The 27,581-nt window shown below is 42.8% G+C and overlaps 1 protein-coding gene across 1 annotated transcript in view; it reads right to left on the bottom strand.

The window, feature by feature from the left end:
* Positions 1-27,581, bottom strand: part of jak3 (Janus kinase 3 (a protein tyrosine kinase, leukocyte)) — a 191,114-nt gene that overhangs the window by 17,107 nt on the left and 146,426 nt on the right. Inside the window, exons 17-21 of the mRNA XM_039767079.1 lie at positions 26,860-27,010; positions 23,174-23,310; positions 18,506-18,695; positions 7,968-8,092; positions 5,233-5,405 (exon numbers count right to left, since the gene is read on the bottom strand). Coding sequence (XP_039623013.1) covers positions 5,233-5,405; positions 7,968-8,092; positions 18,506-18,695; positions 23,174-23,310; positions 26,860-27,010 — 776 coding nt within the window. The remainder of the gene's footprint in view (positions 1-5,232; positions 5,406-7,967; positions 8,093-18,505; positions 18,696-23,173; positions 23,311-26,859; positions 27,011-27,581) is intronic.

The raw sequence follows: 27,581 nt of genomic DNA, 5'->3' as shown, positions 1-27,581 counted from the left end.
AGCACTCAGCGGTCAGAGTCGGGTGGAGAAGGACAAGGCTGTCTGGGAGGAGTGGTGGGGCCAGAGAGTTGTGCTTATACTTGTGTGCTTTATACTTGGGACTGTGTTGTGTCTGTGGGTACGGGGAAGGTGTAGCCCACAGACTAAGAAAAATAAACAGTTTATTTATTTTACATGTGCCTCCCGTGTCCAATCTGTGTCGGGTCGGGCGCAATATAGCACCTTTCTTACAGAGCATAAAATTTAGCTGAATAATCAATGTGAGGAAACAACAGGTAGTGTACAAAAGGAGACATACAGACAAGAACAGAGTCAGAAATAGGATAGATAGATAGATAGATAGATAGATAGATAGATAGATAGATAGATAGATAGATAGATAGATAGATAGATAGATAGGAAAGGCACTATACAAGAGAGAGAGAGAGAGAGACAGCATGGCAACAAAGACATAACATAGAGGCACTAATTATGACTGACTATATGACTGATTGATTGATAGATGGGAAAGGCACAATATGCTAGATAGATAGATAGATAGATAGATAGATAGATAGATAGATAGATATAAAATGATTTACATAATAGAAAAGGCACTATATACTGTAAGAGAGATAGAGACAGCATGGTAACAAAGAAATACCAGAGAGATGCTGTATATGATTGGTTGATTAAGTGATTGGTTGATAGATAGATGGGAAAGACACTATATGATAGATAGATAGATAGATAGATAGATAGATAGATAGATAGATAGACGGCACTATATAATAGATAGATAGAGAAAAGGCACTATATGATAGATAGATAGATAGATAGATAGATAGATAGATAGATAGATAGATAGATAGATAGATAGATAGATATGAAAGGCACTCTATAATAGATAGATAGATAGATAGATAGATAGATAGATAGATAGATAGATAGATAGATAGATAGATATGAAAGGCACTCTATAATAGATAGATAGATAGATAGATAGATAGATAGAAATGAAAGGCTCTAGAGAATTGCCTCTGTCTGCTATGATATCTTTCTGTCATTATAATTATTGCATTTCTATGTGGCAGAACAAAAGTAAATTGAGTTTAGGTAGGCATTGTAGTCTAAGTGTGTACCATGTGTTAAACCATTGCAGCTATTCTGTCATGGCATCCTTGCATTTCCAATTAGACAGTACATTTCTTTATTTATTTGCGTAGATGGGGTAACTGTGATGCAGCCTCATCTGTGCTTTACTGGTGTCGTTAGGCAGATTTGTCGATTCGGGTGTTTTGAGCACTGAAATCTGCGTCTCTTGTGGCTCTTCATGATCTGCTCTCTTAACGGCAGTCCTTTTGACGTAGTGTGACACACCATTCACTTCAAATGTATATTTTATAGTTCATGTGTTTACGAGTATGGCTACCAATACTTTCTAGCTTACCATCGACTCCTGCACTATCATGAAAATGCTAAACAACAGAGAGCACACACAACACCTGCGACTTTCCATCCATCCATTATCCAACCCATTATATCCTAACTACGGGGTCATGGGGGTCTGCTGGAGCCAATACCAGCCAACACAGGGCACCAGGCAGGAAACAAATACCAGAAAGGGCGCCATCCCACCACAGGGCACGCACACACACTAGGGACAATTTAGGATCACCAATCCACCTAACCTGCATGTCTTTGGATTGTGGGAGGAAACCCACGCAGACACGGGGAGAATATGCAGACTCGGGAAGCGAACCCAGGTGTCCTAACTGCGAGGCAGCAGTGCTACCCATTGCGCCACCGTGCTGCCCAAGGTTTTTCTCTTCTCTTATATTTATTTTTAAAAGGTAAAATGTGCTCTGTGCACACGAGAAACACATTTATATGTTTGATGGGGTCTCTTTAGGAGACTTTCCCACTGTAGACAGTTCATCGTACTGAGCACCTCTGACCTTTGCAATTCAAAATCATCGCCTCCTACTTTGAGCACAGCCTTCATGGAGCATTGGATTGGTTTAGAAATGTGACACTCGGTGAGCCATCTAATTGTTTAAGCACAATTCAATCATTCTGTCCCCCCCTCACGTGAGAGATGGAGCTCCAAACCAGACCTGACCAGTTAACAATTCCCTGCAGTGGGCAGTTTATTTCATTAGAACATTAGAACATTAGAACAATCTAGATGAGAACAGGCCATTCAGCCCAACAAAGCTCGCCAGTCCTATCCACTTGTTTCCTCCAAGAAAACATCAAGTCGAGTTTTGAAAGTCCCTAACGTCTTACTGTCTACCACACTACTTGGTCACTCATTCCAAGTGTCTATCGTTCTTTGTGTAAAGAAAAACTTCCTAATGTTTGTGCGAAATTTACCCTTAACAAGTTTCCAACTGTGTCCCCGTGTTCTTGATGAACTCATTTTAAAATACAAGTCTCGATCCACTGTACTAATTCCCTTCATAATTTTAAACTCTTCAGTCATGTCACCTCTTAATCTTCATTTGCTTAAACTGTAAAGGCTCAGCTCTTTTAATCTTTCCTCATAATTCAACCCCTGTAGACCTGGAATCAGCCTAGTCGCTCTTCTCTGGACCTTTTCTAGTGCTGCTATGTCCTTTTTGTAACCTGGAGACCAAAACTGCACACAGGACTCAAGATGAGGCCTCACCAGTGTGTTATAAAGGTTGAGCAGAACCTCCTGTGACTTGTACTCCACAGCTCAAGGCGCTATATAACCTGACATTCTGTTAGCCTTCTTAATGGCTTCTGAACACTGTTGGGAAGTTGATAGCTTGGAGTCCACTATGACTCCTAAATCCTTCTCATAAGGTGTACTCTCGATTTTCTGACCGCCCATTGTGTATTCAAACCTAATATTTATACTTCCTATGTGTAATACTTTACATTTACTGACATTAAATTTCATTTGCCACAAATCTGCCCAAGCCTGTCTGCTATCCAAGTCCTTCTGTGATGATATAACGGATTCCAAATTATCTGCTAATCCACCTATCTTGGTATCGTCTGAAAACTTAACCAGCTTGTTACTTATATTCCTATCCAAATCATTTATATATATTAAAAATAGCAGCGGCCCTAGCACTGACCCCTGCTGGTCAGCACTCTTAACATCGGCCAGTTCTGATGAGGTTCCTCACACCATCACCCTCTGCTTCCTGTGGCTGAGCCAATTCTGCACCCATCTAAAAACATCACCCTGAACTCCCACTTCTTTTAACTTGATGCCCAACCTCTCATGTGGCACCTTATCAAATGCTTTCTGAAAGTCCAGATAAATAATATCATAAGCTCCACTTTGATCGTATCCTTTTGTTGCCTCCTCATAGAATTCCAACATGTTAGTAAAACACGACCTCCCTCTTCTGACCCCATGCTGACTGTTCAGAATAACTCCTGTCCTTGTCATGTGTTGCTCAATCTTATCCTTAACAATTCCTTCCATTAATTTTCCTGTGATGCTTGTTAAGCTTACTGGCCTATAGTTACTTGGATCTGCCCGGTCACCCTTTTTATATAATGGGATGATATTTGCCATTTTCCAGTCCTTTGGAATCTTTCCAGTGCACAGTGACTTCCTAAAAATATGTGTCAAGGGTTTATATCTGTACTCACTAGCCTCCTTAAGAACATGAGGATAAATATTATCTGGTCCTGGTGATTTGTTTGATTTCATCTTATTTAATCTGAGCAGCTCTTCTCCCTCTACAATTTCCAAATCCCTCAGTACCTCCTTAGTAGTCCCTGTTACCACTCTGCGGTTATCCACTTTGTTCACTTGTAAACACCTCGGAAAAATGTAAGTTTAGGGCATCTGCTATTTCATTGTCTGTGTCTTTTAATTCCCCTTTACTATTCCTGATGAACTTGACCTCCTCCTTAACTCTTCTTTTACTACTAAAATACTGAAAGAATTTCTTGGGGTCTTCTTTCGCCTTATCTGCTATATTCCTCTCCAAATGTCTTTTAGCCTCTCTGATGCTTTATTATTGCTCCATTGTGTGCCATTTTTGTTTAAAGCTTCAGTTTGTTATTAAATGGGGCGACCCAGTGGGCACCCCAGCATTTCTCCGGTCCAGTTGTCAAACCTCGCACAACCACATATGCAGCAGAGAACTTAAAGAGTTTCAGGTGAAATCCCTGCAGGCCTTTTGCTTCAAAAGCTTGAATGAATGTGTTGTTAGCTAACCAGTGTCACACACGTGCATCTGTGGACCCCTCTCCACGCACATCTGAGGTATGTATTACCCCTGGAGTTGAGAGGTGGAGCTGACTCTAACCTTCTCCTCTCATCTGCAGCCCAGAGAAGACGCCCAATAAGGTCAACTGACTCCTCCCCTTCCTTTCCCCTAACTCAGGGGTGTCCAACTCTGGCCTTGGTGGCCGGCAGTGGCTGCAGGTTTTCATTCCAACCATATTCTTAATTAGTGACGTGTTTTTGCTGCTGATTAACTTGTTTTGCCTTAGTTTTAATTGATGCGACTCAGACCCCTCAGTGGTCCACCACATGACCAGCTAACATGAAAATCATGAAAGGTGAAGGTCTCGGTCATGTTGGTCTGCTCAAGTCACCAAAACATCTTGAAGGTGGTCTTAGAAAAAAACAGAAAATCAACAGTCTGCTGTGGCAGAATGAGAGCAGCAACAAGTCCTGATATTCAATAACGGCTTTAATCAACGGCAAGAATTGGCTTCTCATTAAGAAACTGGTTGGAGTCTGACGTTCCAGTTTAGCTGGTCATCTGTTGGCTCGTTTCACGTCTCATTTTTGTTTGGCTGCCATTTAATGAAGAAACGAATCAATTCAGAGGACTGAATCCTTAAAAACAGGGCTATTTAAATGAAGGGAAAAGGAATTAATTAGCAGTGAAAACTGGTCACTGATTAGGGAAAGGATTAGAATGAAAACCTGCAGCCACTGCGGCCCACCAGGACCGGAGTTGACACCCCTGCCCTACCTATAAATCCTGATGCTGCTGGAGGGAGATCTTCAGTCTTTCACTGAACTTACTGCAGGACAGAGTTTCTTCCTCGAACTGCAACCTTTACGTAGCCTGGCGGTAATCTTGTTTTTGGAGAAGTTTTGCTGCCCCAGTTTACATTACATTTTTCAAATACTTTGTTGGAATTAAGTGGGGACGGAAAGGGTTGGCACCCCAACATTTTCCAGTGGTGACGTGCAGTGCCTTTGTTGACCTCACACCAGGCCTGACCAATCAATGGTGTACCTACCAGAAGATAGGACTCTCTCCGGGGTGCTGAACTCGGTAGTAGTCTTTGTCAATGGGAAGGACTTTTGTAAGGCCGAAATCGGCAATCTTCACTAGCGTATCGCTGGCAACAAGGACATTCCGCGCCGCCAGGTCTCGATGCACATAGCGCATTGTCTGTAGGTATTCCATTCCCTGTAAGCACAGGAGAAAAAGATAACATTTGATGGGACTTGGCGGGGAAAACAAATGAAGAAATATTCAATCACATTGATATTCTTAGACTGGGAAAACTCTGTTAATAGTCATTGAAAGAGAGAGAACGAGACAGAGCCAATCCTGGGCCTCCACTAGTCATCCACACAGATTACAATTTCATTTTTATGCTGGTGATACACAAATTTACTTTAATATTAGTCGAACAGGTTAGCTTCCACCTCGGCAAATTCATTATTCGTCTGATACGAAGCTGTGGATGGCATCAAAATTCCTAATGACGAACAGTAAAAATGCTTTTTGGATCCAAAGCTGTGGTTTCAAGGGCCAAAGAATTCCACCTTAACTGAGAGGGGGTCCCAGTGTCCCCACCTCACTGTTACTTTTGATCCTACATTTTCTTTTCGATCGCACATTTCGTCCTGGACTAAAATAGCTTTCTGTTTCTTGCATCACATGGCCGCCGTCTCTCTTCTTCTATTAGTTTTTGTGATGCAGTGAGAAGTTAAGCAAAATGACGCCTTTTATTGACTAACTAGACATTAAGCCCGTTACAATAACGGGCGCTAGAACAGTAGTGCATAAACATTTGTATGAACAGTCCATATTAAATGGCAAGTACATTGTATGTGGCTGTAATATGCGTCACTGTATTGTGTGCCTTTAATTTTCTCTCTCAGTAATACTGGTTTGTATTTCTGTAAAATGCCTCTAATTTTGTCGGACAGTAATACAGTGGAACCTCGGTTCACGACCATAATCCGTTCCAAAACTTTGGTTGTAACCCGATTTGGTCATGAACTGAAGTAATTTCCCCCATAGGATTGTATTTAAATACAATTAATAATGTAAATAAACTGCTCAAAAAATTAAAGGAACACTTTGAAAACATATCAGATCTCAATGGGAAAAAGAAATCCTCCTGGATATCTATACTGATATAGACTGGGTAATGTGTTAGGAACGAAAGGATGCCGCATCGTTTGATGGAAATGAAAATGATCAACCTACAGAGCCCTGAATTCAAAGACGCCCCAAAAATCAGAGTGAAAAAAGTATATGGCAGGCTAGTCCATTTTGCCAAAATGTAATTGCAGCCACTCAAAATTGTACGCAGCACTTTGTATGGCCCCTGTGTTCTTGTATACATGCCTGACAACATCGGTGCATGCTTCTAATGAGATGACAGGTGGTGTTGTGGGGGATCTCCTCCCAGATCTGGACCAGGGCATCACTGAGCTCCTGGACAGTCTGAGGTGCAACCTGGTGGCATTAGATGGACCAAAACATAATGTCCCAGAGGTGTTCTATTGGATTTAGGTCAGGAAAGTGTGGTGGCCAGTCAATGGTATCAATTCCTTCATCCTCCAGGAACTGCCTGCATACTCTCACCACATGAGGCCAGGAATTGTTGTGCACCAGGAGCCACTGTACCAGCATAGGGTCTGACAATGGGTCCAAGGATTTCATCCTGATGAAGGTGCCTTTGTCAAGCCTGTAGCGGTCTGTGTGACCCTCCATGGATATGCCTCCCCAGACAATCATTAACCCACCACCAAACTGCTCATGCTGAATGATGTTACAGGCAGCATAATGTTCTCCATGGCTTCTCCAGACCCTTTCACTTCTGTCACGTGCTCAGGGTGAACCTGCTCTCATCTGTAAAAAGCACAGGGCACCAGTGGTGCATCTGCCAATTCTGGTATTCTATGGTGAATGCCAATCGAGCTGCATGCTGCTGGGCAGTGAGCTCAGGGCCAATTAGAGGACATGGGGCCCTTGGGTCACCCTCATGAAGTCTTTCTGGGTGTTTGGTCAGAGACATTCACACCAGTGGCCTGCTGGAGGTCATTTTGTAGGGCTCTGGCAGTGCTCATCCTGTTCCTCCTAGCCCAAAGGAGCAGATACTGGTCCTGCTGATGGGTTATGGACCTTCTATGGCCCTCTCCAGCTCTCCTAGAGTAACTGCTTGTCTCCTAGAATCTCCTCCATGCCCTTGAGACTGTGCAGGGAGACACAGCAAACCTTCTGGCAATGACACGTATTGATGTGCCATCCTGGAGAAGTTGGACTACCTGTGCAACCTCTGTAGGGTCCAGGTATCGCCTCATGCTACCAGTAGTGACACTGACTGTAGCCAAATGCAAAACTAGTGAAGAAACAGTCAGAAAAGATGAGGAGGGAAAAATGTCAGTGGCCTCCACCTGTTAAACCATTCCTGTTTTGGGGGTCATCTCATTGTTGCCCCTCTAGTGCATCTGTTGTTAATTTCATGAACACCACAGCAGCTGAAACTGATTAACAATCCCCTCTGCTACTTAACTGACCAGATTAATATCCCATAAGTTTCATTGACTTTATGCTATACTCTGATTAAAAAGTGTTCCTTTAATTCTTTTGAGCAGTATATATATTTTTTTTTAAGTTTTTAAGCACAAATATAGTTAACTATACCATACCATACCATCACCACAAGTAGACTATTATTGATCTTCAGATTCTAGTTACAGAGAATGGCTGGCATGAAAAGGACACACTTACCTTGCAGATCTGTAAGGCATAGAGAAGAAGGCGTTTGCTGTTGACCCACTCCTTGTTCTTGTCCAGGTATCCGGGCAGACTTCCGTATGGTAAATATTCCATTACCAACTTGACGTTCTGACGACCTGCATAACATGTAAAGACACATTTGAGATAATCTCTTTTATAATCTCCTTATAATCTCTTTTAGATGGGAATGTTTGAAGGTTTGCCACCACTGGAACTTGGGGGCCATTTATAGTTCCTTGTAGTTGGTTCCTATTAAGCTCCTACTTTAGGGTATGTACTTTTCACTCAACTAAGAACTGTCATGGGCTTACCCTGAAGTGATAAGGACTTGTGGACTGTTGGGCAGGAATACCTCCGGGTCAGGGGGTGTAAAAGAACTCTAGGAAAGCCCAGACGCTGAGCTGAGCTGGGAGGAAGGGTGGCTAAGTGTCTGGGAGTTGGAGGATTTGTTTATTGATTTATTGGTTATTGTTTATTAATAAGTAGTGTGGAGTGGAGGGTACTTAGTGCACGTAATTATAATAATAAAAATAATTATTATTGGACTTTTACCTTGTGTTTGGCATGGTACCTGAGGGTTCAAGGGAGCGATAGTGCCCCCTAATGCTACTATATATATATATATATATATATATAGTGGTACCCGGATGGAGGTGGTACCCAGCCGGGACGCCCGAGAAGACAGGAGGAGGGCTTGTGCCTCCTCCAGACCTCGAGGGGGTGATCGCCCTGGTAAAGAGCTGGGAAGCTCGACCCTGTAGGGACCTGGGGTTACCACCAGGAGGACCCCAATACCTGGAAGATCCTGGACCTCAACACTTCCGCCACACCAGGAAGTGCTGGGGCGAAGAGAAACAGGGACACCCGGAGTGCTTCTGGGGAGACAGCCAGCACTTCCGCCACACTGGGGCGTGTCTGTGGGAGATTGTCGGAAACACACCTGGAGCACATCTGGGTGCTTATTTAAAGGGGCCGCTTCCCTTCAGAGAGAGTGACAAGAGTCGGGTGGAAGAGTCGACAAGGTCTCTGGAGTAGACAGGAGGCGGCCTGAAAAAGAAAAGAGAGAGAGAGAAGGCATTGGATTGGCCTGGACTGAGGGGTATTGGGGGGCTTGTGAGTACTGAACTGTGTCAAATGATGAAAAATAAACGTGTGCTGGGTGACATGAGTGTGTCTGCCTGTCTGTGTCCGAGGCAATGTTCACATTATATATATATATATATATATATATATATATATATATATATATATATATATATATATATACAGGAGTGCAGAATTATTAGGCAAGTTGTATTTTTGAGGATTAATTTTAATATGGAACAAACACAGTGCTATCAGTCAATCCAAAATGTTAATAAACCTGAAACCTGAATGTTTCACAACGGAAATGTGAGTGTGAACATCATCAGGGGAATACATATGTGCGCACAATTATTAGGCAACTATTAGTGTGCAGATTTATTATGCAACTAAAGGAAAAATGAAAATTTTCCCATCTCACTTGTTTATTTTCATCTGTTATAGTGAGAATAATAAACAAACACCTCAAAATTTACAAATAAACATCTCTGACATTTAAAAAAATCAATCAATCAATCAATGACCAATATAGCCACCCTTCTTTCCAATAACAGTCATAAGCCTTTCCATTCATGGAGTCTGTCAGTTTCTTGATCTGTTGATGATCAGCTTTTCGTGGAGCAGTGACTACAGCCTCCCAGACACTCTTCAGAGAGGTGTATTGTTTTTCTCCCCCGTAAATCTAGCGTTTAAGAAGTGCCCACAAGTTCTCGATAGGGTTTAGGTCAGATGAGGAAGGGGGACAATGTCATTATTCCTTCATCTTTAAGGCCTTTACTGGCTGGCCACGCAGTGGAGAACTTCGATGCAAGTGATGGAGCATTGGCCTGCATAAAAATCATGGTCTTTTCCTGTATCACTGTTTGAAGAAAGTGTCTTGAAAAACTGGCAGTAGGTTTGGGAGTTGATTTTGAGTTCATCTTCAATGCAAAAGGTCCAACTAGCTCATCTTTAAAAATACCAGCTCATACCAGTACCCCACCTCCACGTTGGAGTGGAGCTCTGTGCCCATTACTGATCCACAGGTCCATCCATCTGGTCCATCAAGAGTCACTCTCATCTCATCGGTCCATAAAACCTTTGAAAAAATCTGTCTTCAGATATTTCTTGGCCCAGTTTTGACGTTTCAACTTATGTTTCTTGTTCAGTGGTGGTTGGGTTTCAGCCCTCCTTACCTTGGCCATGTCTTTGAGCACTGAACATCTTGTACTTCTGGGCACTCCAGGTAGGTTGCAGCTCTGGAATATGAAAGTACTGGAGGATAATGGGTTCCTGGTAGCTTCACGTTTGATTCTTCTCAAATCTTTGGCAGCTAATTTGCGTCTTTTGTTCTCAACACGTTTCTTGCGACCCTGTTGACTATTTGCAACAAAATGTTTGATGGTTCTGTGATCACACACCAATATCTTAGCAATTCCAAAAGTGCTGCATCCCTCTGAAAGACTTTTTACAATTTTTGACTTTTCAGAGTCCGTTAAATCTCTTTTTTGGCCCATTTTGCCTGAGGAAAACTAGCTGCCTAATAATTCTGCACACCTTGATATAGGGTGTTGATCTCCTTAGGCCACACCCTCCCTCATTACACAAATACACATCACCTGACGTGCTTAAATCCAATAAGCATTCAAGTTAATACAGCTTGGAGTTGGAATATACGCATTAAAAATGATGATATGGTCAAAATACTCACTTGCCTAATAATTGTGCACACAGTGTATATATATATATATATATATATATTGTAGAAGACAGCCCGGACACAGACAGGCGGACAGCGATGATTCACCCAGCACACGTTTAATCATAATTACTATTTACAATGAGTGCACACACAACCCCCAAAACTCCCCCAAAAGTCCACTCCTCTCTATCCACTGCTTTCTTCAGGCCGTCTTCACTCCTCTCCGTCAAGCTCTGTCCTTCTCCTCACCCGACTCCAGCACCCAAATGGAGGGAGGCGGCCCCTTTAATAATCGCCCGGAAATGCTCCAGGTGCACTCCCCAGTAACCACAGACCCCTACAGGGTTGAGCTTCAAAGTTTTGTACCCGTGGTCCCCATAGCCACCAGGGCGGTCGCCCCCACGTGGTCAGCGGGAAGTGTAAGCCCTCCTCCAGTCCACCGGGGCATCCCAGCCGGGTTGCCCCCCTCAGTCACCTGTGACAATATATATATATATATATATATATATATATATATATATATATATATATATATATATATATATATATATATATATATATATTCATAGCATTTGTAGTCTGAGTTCCAATCTGATTGTATGGGTGGTTACCTACCAGGTAACGCATGTGGTTGGTCTGCCAGTTGGCAAACATCCACCACGCCCTCTCAGTTGCGAGAAGCAGATCATAGAATGTTACATAGTTTAATGTCAAATAATGCAAAGAGTACGCGACACGTGTTTCGCCCTTTTTTGGGCTCATCAGGCGTATACACTCCACTGCACCCTTCACGGGGATCGAACTTCGGACGTCAGCGGCAAAGCCTCTTTACGCTGTGCCACGGCGTGTGGTTTGTTTATTTGACAGCCTGGAGATCGGAGTAAATGGCACAGCATAAAGGGGCTTTGTCTCTGATGCTGACGTCCGAGGTTCGATCCCCGCGAGGGGTGCAGTGGAGTGTGTATGCCTGATGAGCCCAAATAAGAGCGAAACACATGTTGTGTACTCTTTGCATTATTTGACAGTAAACTATGTAACATATATATATATATATATATATAGTTTAAGGGTTAACACATGTAATTTGCTCTTCACACACATGACTCAAATTTATATTTTTAATAGGGGTCTTCTTTAGGAAACTTTTCGACTGTAGACGGCTCATCGTAATCAGAAGCTTTCTCTTTGTCTGGCCAGGCTAACAAGAGCACTGCTGCTCATGGCAGTTCAAAAGCCCCGCCCCTACTCTGAGCCCCACTTTCATGAGGCATTCAATTGGTTTAGAAATGTGACACTCATTCAGCCCTCTAATTGATCCCCACTCACTTTTAGGCACAATTCAATCACAGTTGAAGACAGACATGCTGTTTCCATGAGTCTGCTGTATACACTAATGGCATGAATTTTTCTTGTGCAAATTTCTTTGCAAAGCACAACTCTGTGAATTATTGCAGCCACTGCTAGTTAAGGAGTCAGAGTGTGTTCAGCCCAAGTGAAGATTCAACTCTAGATGGGGGTACCAGCTCTTTGAGGGGCACACTCACTCATACCTTCAGTTTTAGTACATTAGCATATATATGATTGGTAGCATGTATCGTGGACTATCTTAGTCGACCTCAGTATGTGCGTCTTAGGAACTGCAGGTCTGACATTGTGGTCAGCAACACAGGAGCGCCGCAGGGGACTGGACTTTCTCCGGTCCTGTTCAGCCAACATACATCAGACTTACAATACAACTCGGAGTCCTGCCACGTGCAAAAGTTTTCTGACGACACTGCTATCGTGGGCTGCACCAGGAGTGGGCAGGAGGAGGAGTACAGGAACCTAATCAAGGACTTTGTTAAATGGTGCGACTAAAACCACTTACACCTGAACACCAGCAAAACCAAGGAGCTGGTGGTGGATTTTAGGAGGCCCAGGCCCCTCATGGACCCTCTGATCATCAGAGGTGACTGTGCAGAGGGTACAGACCTATAAATACCTGGGAGTGCAGCTGGATGATAAATTAGACTGGACTGCCAATACTGATGCTCTGTGCAAGAGAGAACAGAGCCGACTATACTTCCTTAGAAGGCTGGCGTCCTTCAACATCTGCAATAAGATGCTGCAGATGTTCTATCAGACGGTTGTGACAAGCGCCCTCTTCTACGCAGTGGTGTGCTGGGGAGGCAGCATAAAGAGGGACACCTCACGTCTGGACAAACTGGTGAGGATGGCAGGCTCTATTGTAGGAATGAAGCTGGACAGTTTGACATCCGTGGCAGAGAGACAGGCGCTGAGCAGACTCCTGTCAATCATGGAGAATCCACTGTATCCACTGAACAGGATCATCTCCAGACAGAGGAGCAGCTTCAGAGACAGACTGCTGTCACCATCCTGCGCCACTGACAGACTGAGGAGACCCCACAAGTCTTCAGTTCCACCCGGGGGGTAAACGTTAATATTATACAAAATTATTGTCTGTCTGTTATACCTTCATTGTTATCACTCTTTAATTTAATATTGTTCTTTATCAATATGCTGCTGCTGGAGTATATGAATTTCCCCTTGGGATTAATAAAGTATCTATCTATCTATTAGACATAAATATTTTGGAAATATGAAGATCTTAAGGAAAACCTTAGTGGATATGCCAAGTGCACACAAGGGTTCTAATGCTTGGAAAGTCCAGCTAACTGTGCCAACGTGCTTCCCAAAAATGAAAATGTTCATTTGCCAACTGACTGTGTAGGCCCATTGGTCAGTGCAAAATTCAGTGACAGCTCTCATTGCCAGTTAGAGGCTTACATTATTTTTTACAAGAGTAGTTGTGACATTTTCGCTGCTGTTTTGCAATATTTGCAATATAACAGACCCCAGCTGTATGCTTATTTCTTTTTTATGGGAGTGTTAATGAGATTGTTATTGTACTTTGGTAATATTTGCAATATAAAATATGCTGTATACTTATTTGATAGATAGATAGATAGATAGATAGATAGATAGATAGATAGATAGATAGATAGATAGATAGATAGATACTTTATTAATCCCAAGGGGAAATTCACATAATCCAGCAGCAGTATACTGATACAAACAAACAATATTAAATTAAATAATAATACAAATGAAAAAAATTAAAATAAAATTAATGTTAGCATTTACTCCCCCGGGTGGAATTGAAGAGTCGCATAGTGTGGGGAGGAACGATCTCCTCAGTCTGTCAGTGGAGCAGGACAGTGACAAAAGTCTGTCACTGAAGCTACTCCTCTGTCTGGAGATGACACTGTTAAGTGGATGCAGTGGATTCTTCATGATTGACAGGAGTTTGCTTAGTGCCCGTCGCTCTGCCACAGATGTTAAACTGTCCAACTTTAATCCTACAATAGAGCCTGCCTTCTTAACAAGTTTGTCCAGGCGTGAGGCGTCTTTCATCTTTATGCTGCCACCCCAGCACACCACCGCGTAGAAGAGGGCACTCGCCACAACCGTCTGGTAGAACATCTGCAGCATCTTACTGCAGATGTTGAAGGATGCCAACCTTCTCAGAAAGTATAGTCTGCTCTGACCTTTCTTACATAGAGCATCAGTATTGGCAGTCCAGTCCAATTTGTCATCCAGCTGCACTCCCAGATATTTATAGGTCTGCACCCTCTGCACACAGTCACCTCTGATGATCACAGGGTCCATGAGGGGCCTGGGCCTCCTAAAATCCACCACCAGCTCCTTGGTCTTGCTGGTGTTAAGGTGTAAGTGGTTTGAGTCGCACCATTTAACAAAGTCTTTGATTAACTTTCTGTACTCCTCCTCCTGCCCACTCCTGATGCAGCCCACAATAGCAGTGTCATCAGCAATCTTTTGCACGTGGCAGGACTCCGAGTCATATTGGAAGTCTGATGTATATAGATTGAACAGGACCGGAGAAAGTACAGTCCCCGCGCCCTGTATTGCTGACACAATGTCAGACCTGCAGTTCCCAAGACGCACATATTGAGGTCTGTCTGTAAGATAGTCCACAATCCATGCCACCAGGTGTGAGTCTACTCCCATCTCAGTCAGCTTGTCTCTAAGGAGCAGAGGTTGGATGGTGTTGAAGGCGCTAGAGAAGTCCAAAACATAATTCTTACAGCACCACTGCCTCTGTCCAGGTGGGAGAGGGATCGTGAAGCATATAGATGATGGCATCCTCCGCTCCCACCTTCTCCTGGTATGCAACTGCAGAGGGTCGAGGGCGTGGCGGACCTGTGGCCTCAGGTGGTGAAGCAGCAGCCGCTCCATGGTCTTCATCAGATGTGACGTCAGAGCAACAGGCGGAAGTCATTCAGCTCACTAGGACGTGATACCTTTGGGACAGGGTGATACAAGATGTTTTCCAAAGCCTTGGGACTCTCCCTGTTCCAGGCTCAGGTTGAAGATGCGCTGTAGAGGACTCCCCAGTTCCAACGCACAGGCCTTCAGCAATCGTGGCGATACACCATCTGGACCCGCTGCTTTGCTGGCACAAAGTCTTTTCAGCTCTCTGCTCACCTGGGCTGCTGTAATTGTGGGTGGGGATGTCTCACCTATGCTGGTATCAGCAGAAGGATGGTTGGAGGATGCAGTACTCCGAGGTGAGAGTGGGTTACTGTGATCAAACCTATTAAAGAAGTTGTTCATTTGGTTTGCTCTCTCCACGTCTGTCTCGATGGCGGCACCCGCTTGAGCTGCAGCCAGTGATAATCTTCATCCCATCCCACACTTCCTTCATGCTGTTGTTCTGCAACTTCTGCTCCAGCTTTCTCCTGTACTGCTCTTTCGCCCTGAGCTGGACTCGGAGTTCCTTCTGCACGCACTTGAGCTCATGCTGATCACCACCTTTAAAAGCCCTTTTCTTCTGGTTCAAAAGGCCCTTGATGTCACTTGTAATCCATGGCTTGTTGTTAGCATAGCAGCATACTGTTCTTACTGGAACTACAATGTCCATACAGAAGTTGATGTAATCAGTTGTGCATTCAACAGCCTCTTCAATGTTCTCACTATGTGACCCAAGCAATATATCCCAGTCTGTAGTTCCAAAGCAGTCTCTCAGAGCCTGCTCTGCCTCAGGGACCACTTCCTGAATGAGCGTGTGTTGTAGGTAGCGCCCTCACTCTTGGTTTGTATTGAGGCTGAAGCAGAACCAGGTTATGATCTGCTTTCCCAAGCGCAGACAGCGGGGTGGCGCTGTATGCGTCTTTAACGTTTGCATACAGTAGGTCGATAGTCCTGTTTCCCCGAGTGTTACAATCCACATACTGGGAGAAGGCAGGTAATGTTTTGTCCAGCGTTACATGGTTAAAGTCTCCAGATTAGCACAAGTGCCTCAGGGTGCTGCGTTTGAAACTTAGCAACTGTGGAATGGATGATGTCACTCGCCATCTCCGCGTTCGCTAGAGGGGGGATGTAAACAATAACAACAATGACGTGTCCAAACTCTCTGGGCAAGCAATAGGGACGCAGACTTACGGCCAACAGTTCGATGTCCCTGCAGCAAGTGGAGATTTTAACGTTTACATGTCCTGAGTTGCACCACTTTGTATTGACATAGAGAGCGAGTCCTCCTCCTTTCTTCTTTCCGCAGGTACTTGCGTCTCTGTCCGCTCTAACTGTGCTAAACCCGGGTAGCTCCACGTTAGCATCTGGGATGATAGACGTTAGCCATGTTTCACTAAAACACAGCAAGCTGCATTCTCTGTAGGTTCTGACATTTTTCACCTGCACAGCCAGTTCGTCGATCTTATTTGCTAGTGAGTTTACATTTCCCAGGATCACAGAAGGCACCGACGGTTTATAACGCCATTTTCTCTCAAGTTGTCTCAAGTTGTTTCTTTATTACAGGAGCATTAATGAGATTGTTATTGTACTTTGGTAATATTTGCAATATAAAATATGCTGTATACTTATTTCTTTATTACAGGAGCATTAATGAGATTGTTATTGTGCTTTTTTATAATATTTGCAATATAACAGACCCCTGCTGTATGCTTATTTCTTTATTATGGGAGTGTTAATGAGATTGTTATTGTACTTTGGTAATATTTGCAATATAATAGGAGCCTAGTGGCAAAATGCCAGTTCTGTTAACCATCTTGTAACTCTCGGGGGTATGTACTGATAAGAAAATATAAAAAACAATTTACAAGAATAGATTGCTAAGCCTTATGGACCTCATCTATTTGCGTAGTGCGTCAACAATTAATTCATTTATTTCCCCAATGACTTCTTGTAAATGCTTGCAGTGCTACCAAGAATTTGAAACTGCTAGTCAATTTTCCTTAATATCTGTTCTTTAAATGTACAATCACAATATTCCTTAGATGAAATATGATAATTGTTGTCAAGCATATGCACCTAAGGACCACCTCCCAGGCTATGAGAAGGTAAGCAACCCCACCTTGAGACAAGAGGAGGCGCTAACATTAACCCTTTTTTCTCTCCCTTTCGCAGTTCTCAGGAGACATCTGAGGACAATTCCTAGCCCTGCCCACAGCACCCGGAGAAGGTTCCGCCCCTTCCGCCTGGGATGCCATAAAAACGGGTGGTCTCTAGAACAAGGCGTTTATTTTGGAGCTGGACTTCAACAGCAACAGAGTTCCCACTGAAGTACCGTACCTTGCCTACTAAACTAATTTTTTTTTCTTCCTTTTTTAACATTTAAACTGGGTTGCTCCATTGGTACCCCAAACTTTTCTGGCATCCTTGGTCTGTTCACCCAGTCACACTCTACATATAAAACTAACTGTGTTAGCCATTGTCACATGTGTGTGCATTGGGGACAGTATAAAGGCTCAGTGAATTGCAGTTCTCCACTGGGACACAAGATGGCGCTGCTGCCTAACACCTTTTCTCTTCTTCCCTCTGTAGACCAGAAGATTGACAGCATTACCACCCTTGGCCTCACTTCAGGTGTCCGCCTGCCTTGAAACCGCCCCTTCCTGCTGTAAGTCCTTAACAGTGGATGCTCTGCCATATTGAATCAATCTGTTTTCCGGAGACTCACATCTGCTTGACATTTTTCTTTCATTTTTCAATATTTCTTAACTCACGTTTTGTTTATATTATACATTGCTGGCCTACGGGTGCCCCAGCACTTCACAGCTGTCTGCGTTTTGTTTCACAGCATCTAAGATGGGTTGAAATTTAAACAATCAACAGAGTCCTCAACGTTAACATTTGTGCCATCTACTGAAATGTATTTTGTTATGCATGAGATGGAGACGTTTCAGTTGGTCCCAGACTTGCTCAGGGACAGAGCTCTGTAATCCTGACCCATCCTTACAAGAACATATCTTTTGAAGCCAAGCAGGCCACGTTCTGTTCAGTTTTGTTTGTGCCTTTCACTCTTATGTTCTTAAATCTGCCTAAAAGATTTATTGGGGCTATCTGACTGGCACCAAATACTAATCTGGACTCACTCTGTATTTCTTCTACCTGCCCACAGCAATTAGGACTAAATCGTAGCACGTTAAGTAACTAGAGTTACAACATTTTTAGCAGCAAATTAAAGGGTTCTAATTAAGAAATTGGTGGAAGTGAAAACCTGAAGCAACTGCGGCTCCCCAGAGTGAGGATCCCCGTTGAGCATAAATGAACCAGAAGAGGATTTTACAATTTGAAAAGATCCAGTGTGTCAGTGGTACCCTGTCACCTTGGGTCCAGTGGTGCCAGCATTCCCACCATGACTCTCATTTGGATTAGGCATGTTTGTCACTGGTATGGTATAGCATGGAGGTGAGTAGTCCTTCCTACTTGGTATTCTTGATCTTACCCATACTGTAGCAGACCCCCTTGTACTTGACGATATGTTCATTGTGCAGCGACCTCATGATGCCAATCTCTTTCTCAAACTGAGCCAGGTGTTCATTTTTGCTTTGCTGTAGCCTTTTGACAGCCACCAGTTCTCCGGTATTGTCTCCCAGGGGGTCATAGCGGCACAGCTCCACGCTGCCAAAATTCCCCTAAAGGCAAATTCAATGGGAAAGAGAACAAAGAGAGAGTGTGAGCGACCAACATGAGAAGTGAAGAAGCATTATCTCTAATTACCCTTTTATCTTTGTTGTATTTTGAAAATGAATAGCCAGTGGTTCAGTGGCTAATGCAAAAAGCTATGGTGATAGAGGGCACCCTTGTCGAGTACCACGTTTCTAGTATGAAGTAGTCTGAATTCATGTTGTCAATACACACTAAGGCTTCTGGACTGGTAAAAAGTAATTTTATCCATGCAGATATGTTTGGGCTAAATCCAAATTTGTGTCAGTGTAATGAAAAAGTAGTCTGATGCGACTCTGTGAAAGGCTTTGTCTGCACTCATAGAGATAGAGATCGCAGATGTGTTGGATTTTGTAGGTGAGTATATTAAATGTTTTCTGAAAACATGCTTTCACCTTGTGGATTTATTGGCAAAAATGTAATTTATCTATTTAAAATGAAATATTCAACCCAATAAAGCGTACAAAAAGTAAAGGGGTCTGAATACTGTCTGAATCCACAGTAAATAATCATAACATCCTTGACAAGGCTCCCTTTAAAACCTTGCAAGCCTTACATTATTTTCTTACAAAAACAAGTAAAATGTGTTGCATTTTTTTGGCTTAAAAAATGACTTTTTTTATTAACTACTATTGTAAAATGTGTAAAATAATAATGTAAAAAGTATAATGATTCAAATAATAATAATAATAATAATAATAATGTTTGAAATACTGCGGTGGGCTGGCTGGATGGATGGATAGATGTTTGAAATAATAATAATAATAATAATAATAATAATAATCTACTCTATATATATATAAAATTCTTAGCCTAAAAGTGCAACGATTTTGTGCAGCGATATTATGTGACTTTTTATGTCACGTTTTTGTCACGCTTTAAATCAAGCTTATTTTAATACCTACATATATATGTTTGGTATCATTCTTTTCAGAATTAAACAAACTTTAATGTGATGTTAGATTTTCAAATTCCATTTTTAAATTATAAACTAAAATATCAAGAACTTGTGTTCCGCAAGGTGAGACTTTGTGCCAAGATATTTAACCACGCCCAGGGCCGGAAATAAAAGACAAAGAGTAGGACAGCTGCTGTGCAGGCTTTTAAATGTTTGAAGCACCGTACAAGATGCGGATCACGTGGCATGGCCGCAGCAGCTGATCGAGCAAAGAGGAGGTAAAAAAAAAACCTGTATTTGTTTTCCATTGTATTCCTGTTTAAAAGGGGGTTTCGGAGGAGCAACTGCACCTCCTTGGGGTGTGTTCAGCTCCCCTATTCACAACATGAGTGGCAGGACTCGTGTAGCGCAGGCCAGGGGGGCTGTCGAGCAAAGCGAGCTGGGGGTAACCTCCTGATGAAATGAATAATAATAATACAGTAGAGACTCACTTATCCTACCTTCGCTTATAAGACATTCTGTATTATTCGACGTCCCACCGAAAAAAAAAAAACAAAACGCATCAATCGGCAACAAGAACTGCAAGTTGCAAGCATGAGCGTAGTCTATTTTTTGTTGCTCCTGAATCTACTGCAGCTAATTACAGTGGAACCTCGGTTTGTGAGCATAATTTGTTCTGGAAACGTGCTCGCAATCCAAATCACTGGTATATCAAAGCAAATTTTCCCATAAGAAATAATGGAAACTCAGATGATTCATTCCACAACCCAAAACTATTCATATAAAAATGATTTATACAAAATATAAAGTAAAAATACATAAAACAAATTAACCTGCACTTTACTTTTGAAAAGAATCATGACAGGTGTGAGTGAGTTTCTAAACTCTTGTGGGATTCCACAACGGGATGACACACGGAAAAGCGTGCCAAAGCAATCACAATCTCCCAGCACTGTAGCAGTTCGCCGTAAAAGCCAATCCAAAAAGATCGTGCGTGGACATGCTATAAGCAGCTCCTGCCGTCGATGGGTGATACAAGGAACAAGGAACATTATAAATGTGCAGGGCACAGTATTACTTGGCCACGACGCTGCCTGATTGCTGTGTCTGTGTATAGGAGAATGGCAGATCCCGCTACAATAAATAACCGCGCTGTTGCTGTTTCAAGCTGCATAAAGCTGGTGTTGCTAAAGTACTGAGACTCAGCTTCGTGTTTTCGGGTGCAAGACGGGGGCTCGCACATCACAGCACAAACACACACACACACACGCAGTCACAATGCTGTAGTAAACAGTATACGCTCGTACGGATGTTGACTATATGAGTGACGGAGTTAAGGCTCTAGAAGCTGCAGTTAAATACATGGAGCAACAAGAAGAAGCTATAAGAATCGACATAATGATGCTGCAAAGATGGCGAGACTTGGCAGTGAAGAAACGGCACTTGTCAGGAAAGCAGACTACGATCAAAAATGTCTTTTAATCATCACAGGGCTGAACTTTTTAAGTACAGTACATACTGTATTTAACTTCAGACAATTCTGTAACTGTAATTTCATTTTTTCAGTTAATTGTTTCTGCTATTTTGTTGTAAAACATGATTATTAGGTCCGTAATGTGTAAAATTATAACATAGTTTGACGTTTAATAGGCTTTTTCTTAACACCTCCCATTAATCCGACATTCTCGCTTATCCGATGTTCTGCCGGCCCGTTTATGTCGGATAAGCGAGACTCTACTGTAATAATAATGATGTTTGAACAGGTGTATGGTCATTTACCCAACAACATTCATCATAACGGTTAATTTCTTTTGATTAGGTCATCATCAAGAAATAACTTCAATTAAATAAGTGGATCTTGGTTGTCAATGTTCACTTTATTCCTGACTGCCCCACAAAATCAAAGTGAGGTGGTACTGGTTTATTTGAAACAGGGTCACCAGAATCCTATTTGACTCATCACAATTTCTTTCGGTTTCACTGTCCCTTTCTATTTTACTGCCTGAAGACGGCTCCTCAACACTGTCAACAGCGTGAAACAACTGGGCTGCTGAAAAACGTTTCTTATCAGACACCATTATGTCATTACGAAGACATGCCAAGGTAACGCTCAGGCCTAACACTAAAAGTATGTAAGACACATCTATACCATTGCCCAAGAAATCCTCGAGTCAAACGCTTATGTGAGACGTGTCAATACCGTTGACCGACTGACACTCAGGACTAACATGAATAACTCATTTTCACAGCACGAGTGACGCTCCGGTCTATCGCTAGGGGAGGTTAAGCATTTCTCATTTTGTCGTCTGATGCTTCAGCTCCACTTGTTCCTAATGTGAGTCCATTGGTCATAGAATACAACAGACAGACAGACAAAAATTCAACTTTTTACTGACCACATTTTTCCACCTTTGTCCATGTCTAAGATTCACCCGCCATTTGAAGGCCCACCAGTTTATCTTTCATATTTAACTGATGAAAAAATTCATTTTCTGGAACGTTTATCTAACTGTCACCGATTCTGTTCATAACTTTTATGGACAGAATTTCTAAGCGCAGCCAGGGTGTTGAGGGGTCCGGTTTGGTGGACTCAGGATTGGGTCACTGCTTTTTGCAGATGATGTTGTCCTGTTTGCTTCATCAGGCCGTGATCTTCAGCTCTCTCTGGATCGGTTCGCAGCTGAGTGTGAAGCGGCTGGGATGAGAATCAGCACCTCCAAATCCGAGACCATGGTCCTCAGCCAGAAAAGGGTGGAGTGCCCTCTCAGGGTTGGGGGAGAGATCCTGCCCCAAGTGGAGGAGTTCAAGTATCTCGGGGTCTTGTTCACGAGTGAGGGAAGAATGGAGCGTGAGATCGACAGGCGGATCGGTGCGGCATCCGCAGTGATGCGGGCTCTGCATCGGTCTGTCGTGGTGAAAAAGGAGCTGAGCCGTAAGGCAAAGCTCTCAATTTACTAGTCGATCTACGCTCCTACCCTCAGCTATTGTTATGAGCTATGGGTAGTGACCGAAAGAACGAGATCGCGAATACAAGCGGCTGAAATGAGTTTCCTCCGCAGGGTGTCTGGGCTTTCCCTTAAAGATAGGGTGAGAAGTTCAGTCATCCGGGAGGGGCTCAGAGTAGAGCCGCCATTGAGAGGAGTCAGATGAGGTGGCTCGGGCATCTGATCAGGATGCCTCCTGGACGCCTCTCTGGTGAGGTGTTCCGGACACGCCCAACCGGGAGGAGGCCCCGGGGAAGACCCAGGACACGCTGGAGGGACTATGTCTCCCGGCTGGCCTGGGAACGCCTTGGGATTCTCCCGGAAGAGCTGGAAGAAGTGGCCGGGGAGAGGGAAGTCTGGGCCTCTCTGCTTGCTGCTGCCCCCGACCCGACCTCGGATAAGCGGAAGAGGATGGATGGATGGATGGTTTATCTAACTGGTTTCTGTGATTGTGTGACGTTAACCATTCAGAACTTACATAACATCTTTCAGAGATGTCACCATCACAGACCCCGCAAGAACACAGTTTAACCCCTACAATGTAGCCCTTTCCCAGGTTACCTACCTTGCCCAACAGGTAAATATAGCGGAAGTGCCTCTCCTCATAGAGCAGGGGGTCTCGGGAATCAGACAGATTGACGTATCTCCAGTAAGTATCTTCCTGCTGGGGGCAGTACTGCTGCTCCAAAAGCAGTTCATAATCTGGAAAACAAAATGGAAGGAGAATCGGAGTGATAAGTTAATCAGCACAGCAGGTTTCATGAAAAATCTCAGGCCTCACTCTGCTACAAATTCTTATGACTTTGAAGTTATTCTCTTGAAAAAGGCCTTATCTTAATTGTTTTTATAAAAAAAAAATGCCCATACTGGAGGGTCATCATGGTCATCTTCTCCTAAGCCAGTTGTGTCTTTTATGGGGGAAATCCAAATTTAACTTACTTCTGTCGTATCCCTGAGAGAAAAAAAAAATGAGAACCTGATAGACGCTTGTGCACTAAAGGAAAAAAAAACGGTGCCAGCCATTGATCTGCACCTTCTGTGTTTCCTACGCAGATTTGTGACAACAAAAGGGATCTGGAAATACTAATTTTATCGCATATCCCTGGTATTATTGTTCTTGAGGTAAGGAGTGAGTCTTGTGCGAGTTCTCACAAAAATAAGAAAGTGAATTAAAACAAAACCAACCACTTGGCATGAAAACTTTACTGTGATTTGGTCTTTTGAGAGGAAACCACACCCCCAGGGGAGGGGTGAAAGGTTGTTGCGTAAGAAGACGACTAAGTGCTGAGCCATCACACACGGCCTGTCTTCCTTAAAAATGGCTAAATCTCTTAATATTGGTGTTGTTTTGCTTTGTGCCCTTCCCCACCAAAACCTATCATCTATGGGGAAGGAGTGAAGGCTTTAGATTCGGCAAAAATGTTGATATCCAGTTTTCGACTGATCTCAATGTTTTAGGGTCCCCGATACTGAAAACATCGATATCTCTGATGACGGGTGTGTCTGTCTGTGTGTCACAGTTTCTTAAAGGAGGGTCTAGAGCTGAACGAAAAAATACCAAACTCGAAACTTACGCCTGTTATGAGATGACGACATGCTGATTAGTTTTTCAGCCAAATCGTGCAAAAGAAAGTGGCAGCACTCTAGAGGAACCCCCAAATGCTGTAATTCTGCAATGAGTTCTGGATTCTTCTCCTCAGTTGCTACTATAAGGACTTATTTTATGATCAGAAAGATCATCAGTGTGGTCCATAATGACTGAAATGTTACAGAATAGTTCGGGTAACTTGGTTCCTAGGGTGCAAAGCCTACTGACGCTCACGTACGGATTTTGTGTTCAAAACTGACCTGTATAAACTATTTTACAATGTGTGTGTGATCAGAAGACACGGATCAAGACTCAACAACTGCCTTGGCTTGAAAAATTGACCTATTTGGTAAGTTTTAAGCTTTTCCTCTGTACCCCATAGCCTCCATTGTTACACTGAAAAGGCAAGGTATTTTTTTTTTTTATTTATAAATAGTGTTAACTTTAGAACAGCATCTTTGTGAAGAAATAACTTCAACCTGAAAAATCCCAGAAGTATCCTTTACCTTGATAGGAGGGGAATGAACACATTAAACATGGCATTTGGGTGGGCTGGTGAAAAAAAAACACAGATGGGCTAACCTCCCAGTTACATGCACTCTCTATTTATTTGGGTATAAAAACATTAAAGGGCTGTCTTCACAGGACAAGGATGGTTTTGCTTCCTGAGCACTTTTAGGTTATCACAAAAGTCACTTTTACATTTTTCTATGATGTACTGTTCAATTGAAATCCCCTGTTTTTGTGACTTCTTATTATATTTTATGTTGACATATACACACACAGGGCGGCACGGTGGCACAGTGGGTTGCGCTGCTGCCTCACAGTTAGGAGACCCAGCTTCTCTTCCCGGTCCTCCCTGCATGGAGTTTGCATGTTCTCCCCGTTCCTCCCACAGTCCAAAGACATGCAGGTTAGGTGCATTGGCGATCCTAAATTGTCCCTAGTGTGTGTATGTCTATGTGTGCCAGGCGGTGGGCTGGCACCCTGCCTGGGGTTTGTTTCCAGCCTTGCGCCCTGTGTTGACTGGGATTGGCTCCAGCAGACTCCCATGACCCTGTAGATAGAATATAGCAGGTTGGATAATGGATAGATGGATATAGTAGTGAAATGCATGGCATTTGTCATTCCAACAGATGGGACATCACAAACATCTGTAGTAATAAAATACATTACTGAAAATGTTTGTAATGATTCCATGTGTTGGAATAACAAATCCAATACATTTTATTACTAAGAGTGTTTGTGGTGCAGCATCCTTTGGAATGACAAAGACATAACAATCGGATAGATAAACAGATACTTATCCTTTAATTAAGGTGGATTAGCTGTGCTACCCCATCCAAGACAGGTTGAAATCTAAATCACAACATAGAGCTCAGAGTTAACATTTCCTTCTACCATGCGTTGTGTATGTCTCTATCATATGCTGTTTGGTATGGGGTTCGTAAAAGCAGTGTTAATGTTTGTGATGCACCATCTGTTGGATTTGCAAATGCAATTCACATGTCTTTGTTATAAACCAATTAGTATGTGATTTGTAAAAGCAGTGTTAATGTTTGTGATGTACCATCTGTTGGAGTGACAAAAGCAAAACATTCTATTTCTAAAAACGTTTGTGATGTGCCATCTTTTGGAATGAGAGAGAGCCATAGCAATCAGAAGGACACTCAGATACTTATCCTTTTATTAAAGTGTACTAGATGTGTTACCTCATCTTACACAGGTTCAACGTAGACCTCAGTGCTAACATTCATGTGCACCATGTAATTAGTGCCCGTCCAAGGTTATTTCGTGTCCCATGCCAGCGTTTCTCAGCCTTTAAGTATTTGCGACCCAAGTTTTCATAACAGTTTTAATTGCGCCCAACCCAACGTTTTTTTGAAACCCTAATAAAATGTATTCCTATATTTTTTGCTGCCGATACACTGCTACAAGTTTAAAAGTTCCCTACGAATAGCGAAATTACGCCACATATGGCAACATTCGCGCCCCCTTTTTTGTTGAGAACTGCTGCCCTAGGCCAAGCTTATTAGTGACCCAGCCGACTATTCTGTAGCTAACCTGTGCAACTGGGTTTTTTTCCCTCTTATGATTTATGCACCATTAATTTGCCTTAATGGTGGTGGCGGCCCTGAATGTAATTTACTGTATTTGTCTTTGTTATAAGGTATGGGATTCATAAAAGCAGATTTAATGCTTGTGATGCACCATATGTTGGAATGGCAAATGCAATGCACCTGTCTCTGTTATATGCCATTTTGGTATGGGATTTGTAAAAGTGCTGTTAATGTTTGTGATGTGCCATATGTTGGAATGACAAATGCAATGTATTTTATTGCTAAAAATGTTTGATATGCAGCATCTTTTGGAATGACAGAGACATAACAATTGGAAGATCACACAGACACTTATCCTTTTATTAAGGTGGATGTTCTGGATTTGGTAAATAAGCTGATGAGTGAATTTCAAAACAGAAATGAAAAGAATAGGTTTTAATGAAAACCTGCAGTTGTCTAGTAGTACATTACTGGTACAAAATATTTGCAACATTAGTGACATAAAATGGTCATGGGAATATTTGATATCATAAAAATATATGATATATTCCAGGTTCAATAAATAAATATGAATATCGAATATTTGGAATCAGAGAAACTCACCTGATGTGAACAGGTTGTTCAGCTGCCGGATGATGGCACGGAAAGATGGTCTCAGAGAAGGCTGGTACTGCATGCATCGGGTGATAAGGTTGGCCAGCTCTGTCCATCGTGGGGCAGGCAGCTGCATTTGGTCCTTATAAAAACGCTGCTTCTATATAGGAGAAGAAATGTGAGAGTGTATTTCTAGTCATAGAAGACAGAGGGCACCATTTTAGCAGTGCTTTGATCCAGAACAACGTCAAAAAGCCAGAATATCCAAACACAGGGACTAGTAGGCTAGTAGGCGGGGTAAGTGAATGGTCAGCTTTCTGGACTGACATGTTGCACTCCTATTAAGCGCACGCGGCGATCTCATCCGGAGGCCTTGAACAGAGTTGACTGTAATATTTTTCCAGTACGAGTACATTACCAATTTTAAGAATACAATTTTCTATAAGACGAGAGGGGATGTTGCTGCTAATGATGTCATCTTCTTTTTTTCCCCACAGTGCAGAGAAAGGCACTTAACCGCGTCCCTTCCTGTCCATCTGTAATATAACCATGGGTGAGCCAAAAGGATGGCATCATTACTGTCCAGCGTAACCCGCCAGATGGAGCTCTACTTGCTAGCATCTTTTTTTTTTTGTTTTTCTTTTGTTGGAATTTCTGTCCCCAGACAATAAATGGAACGACCCGGTTGGTGCCCCAAAATTTGCTTGCAAGTTTCTAAAGCTGTCGTTACC

This window comes from Polypterus senegalus, chromosome 10 (genome assembly GCF_016835505.1).
Source record: "Polypterus senegalus isolate Bchr_013 chromosome 10, ASM1683550v1, whole genome shotgun sequence".
Taxonomy (NCBI): Eukaryota; Metazoa; Chordata; class Cladistia; order Polypteriformes; family Polypteridae; genus Polypterus; species Polypterus senegalus.
The sequence above is the reverse complement of the archived record's forward strand: the minus strand, read 5'-3'. Positions and strand labels throughout refer to the sequence as shown.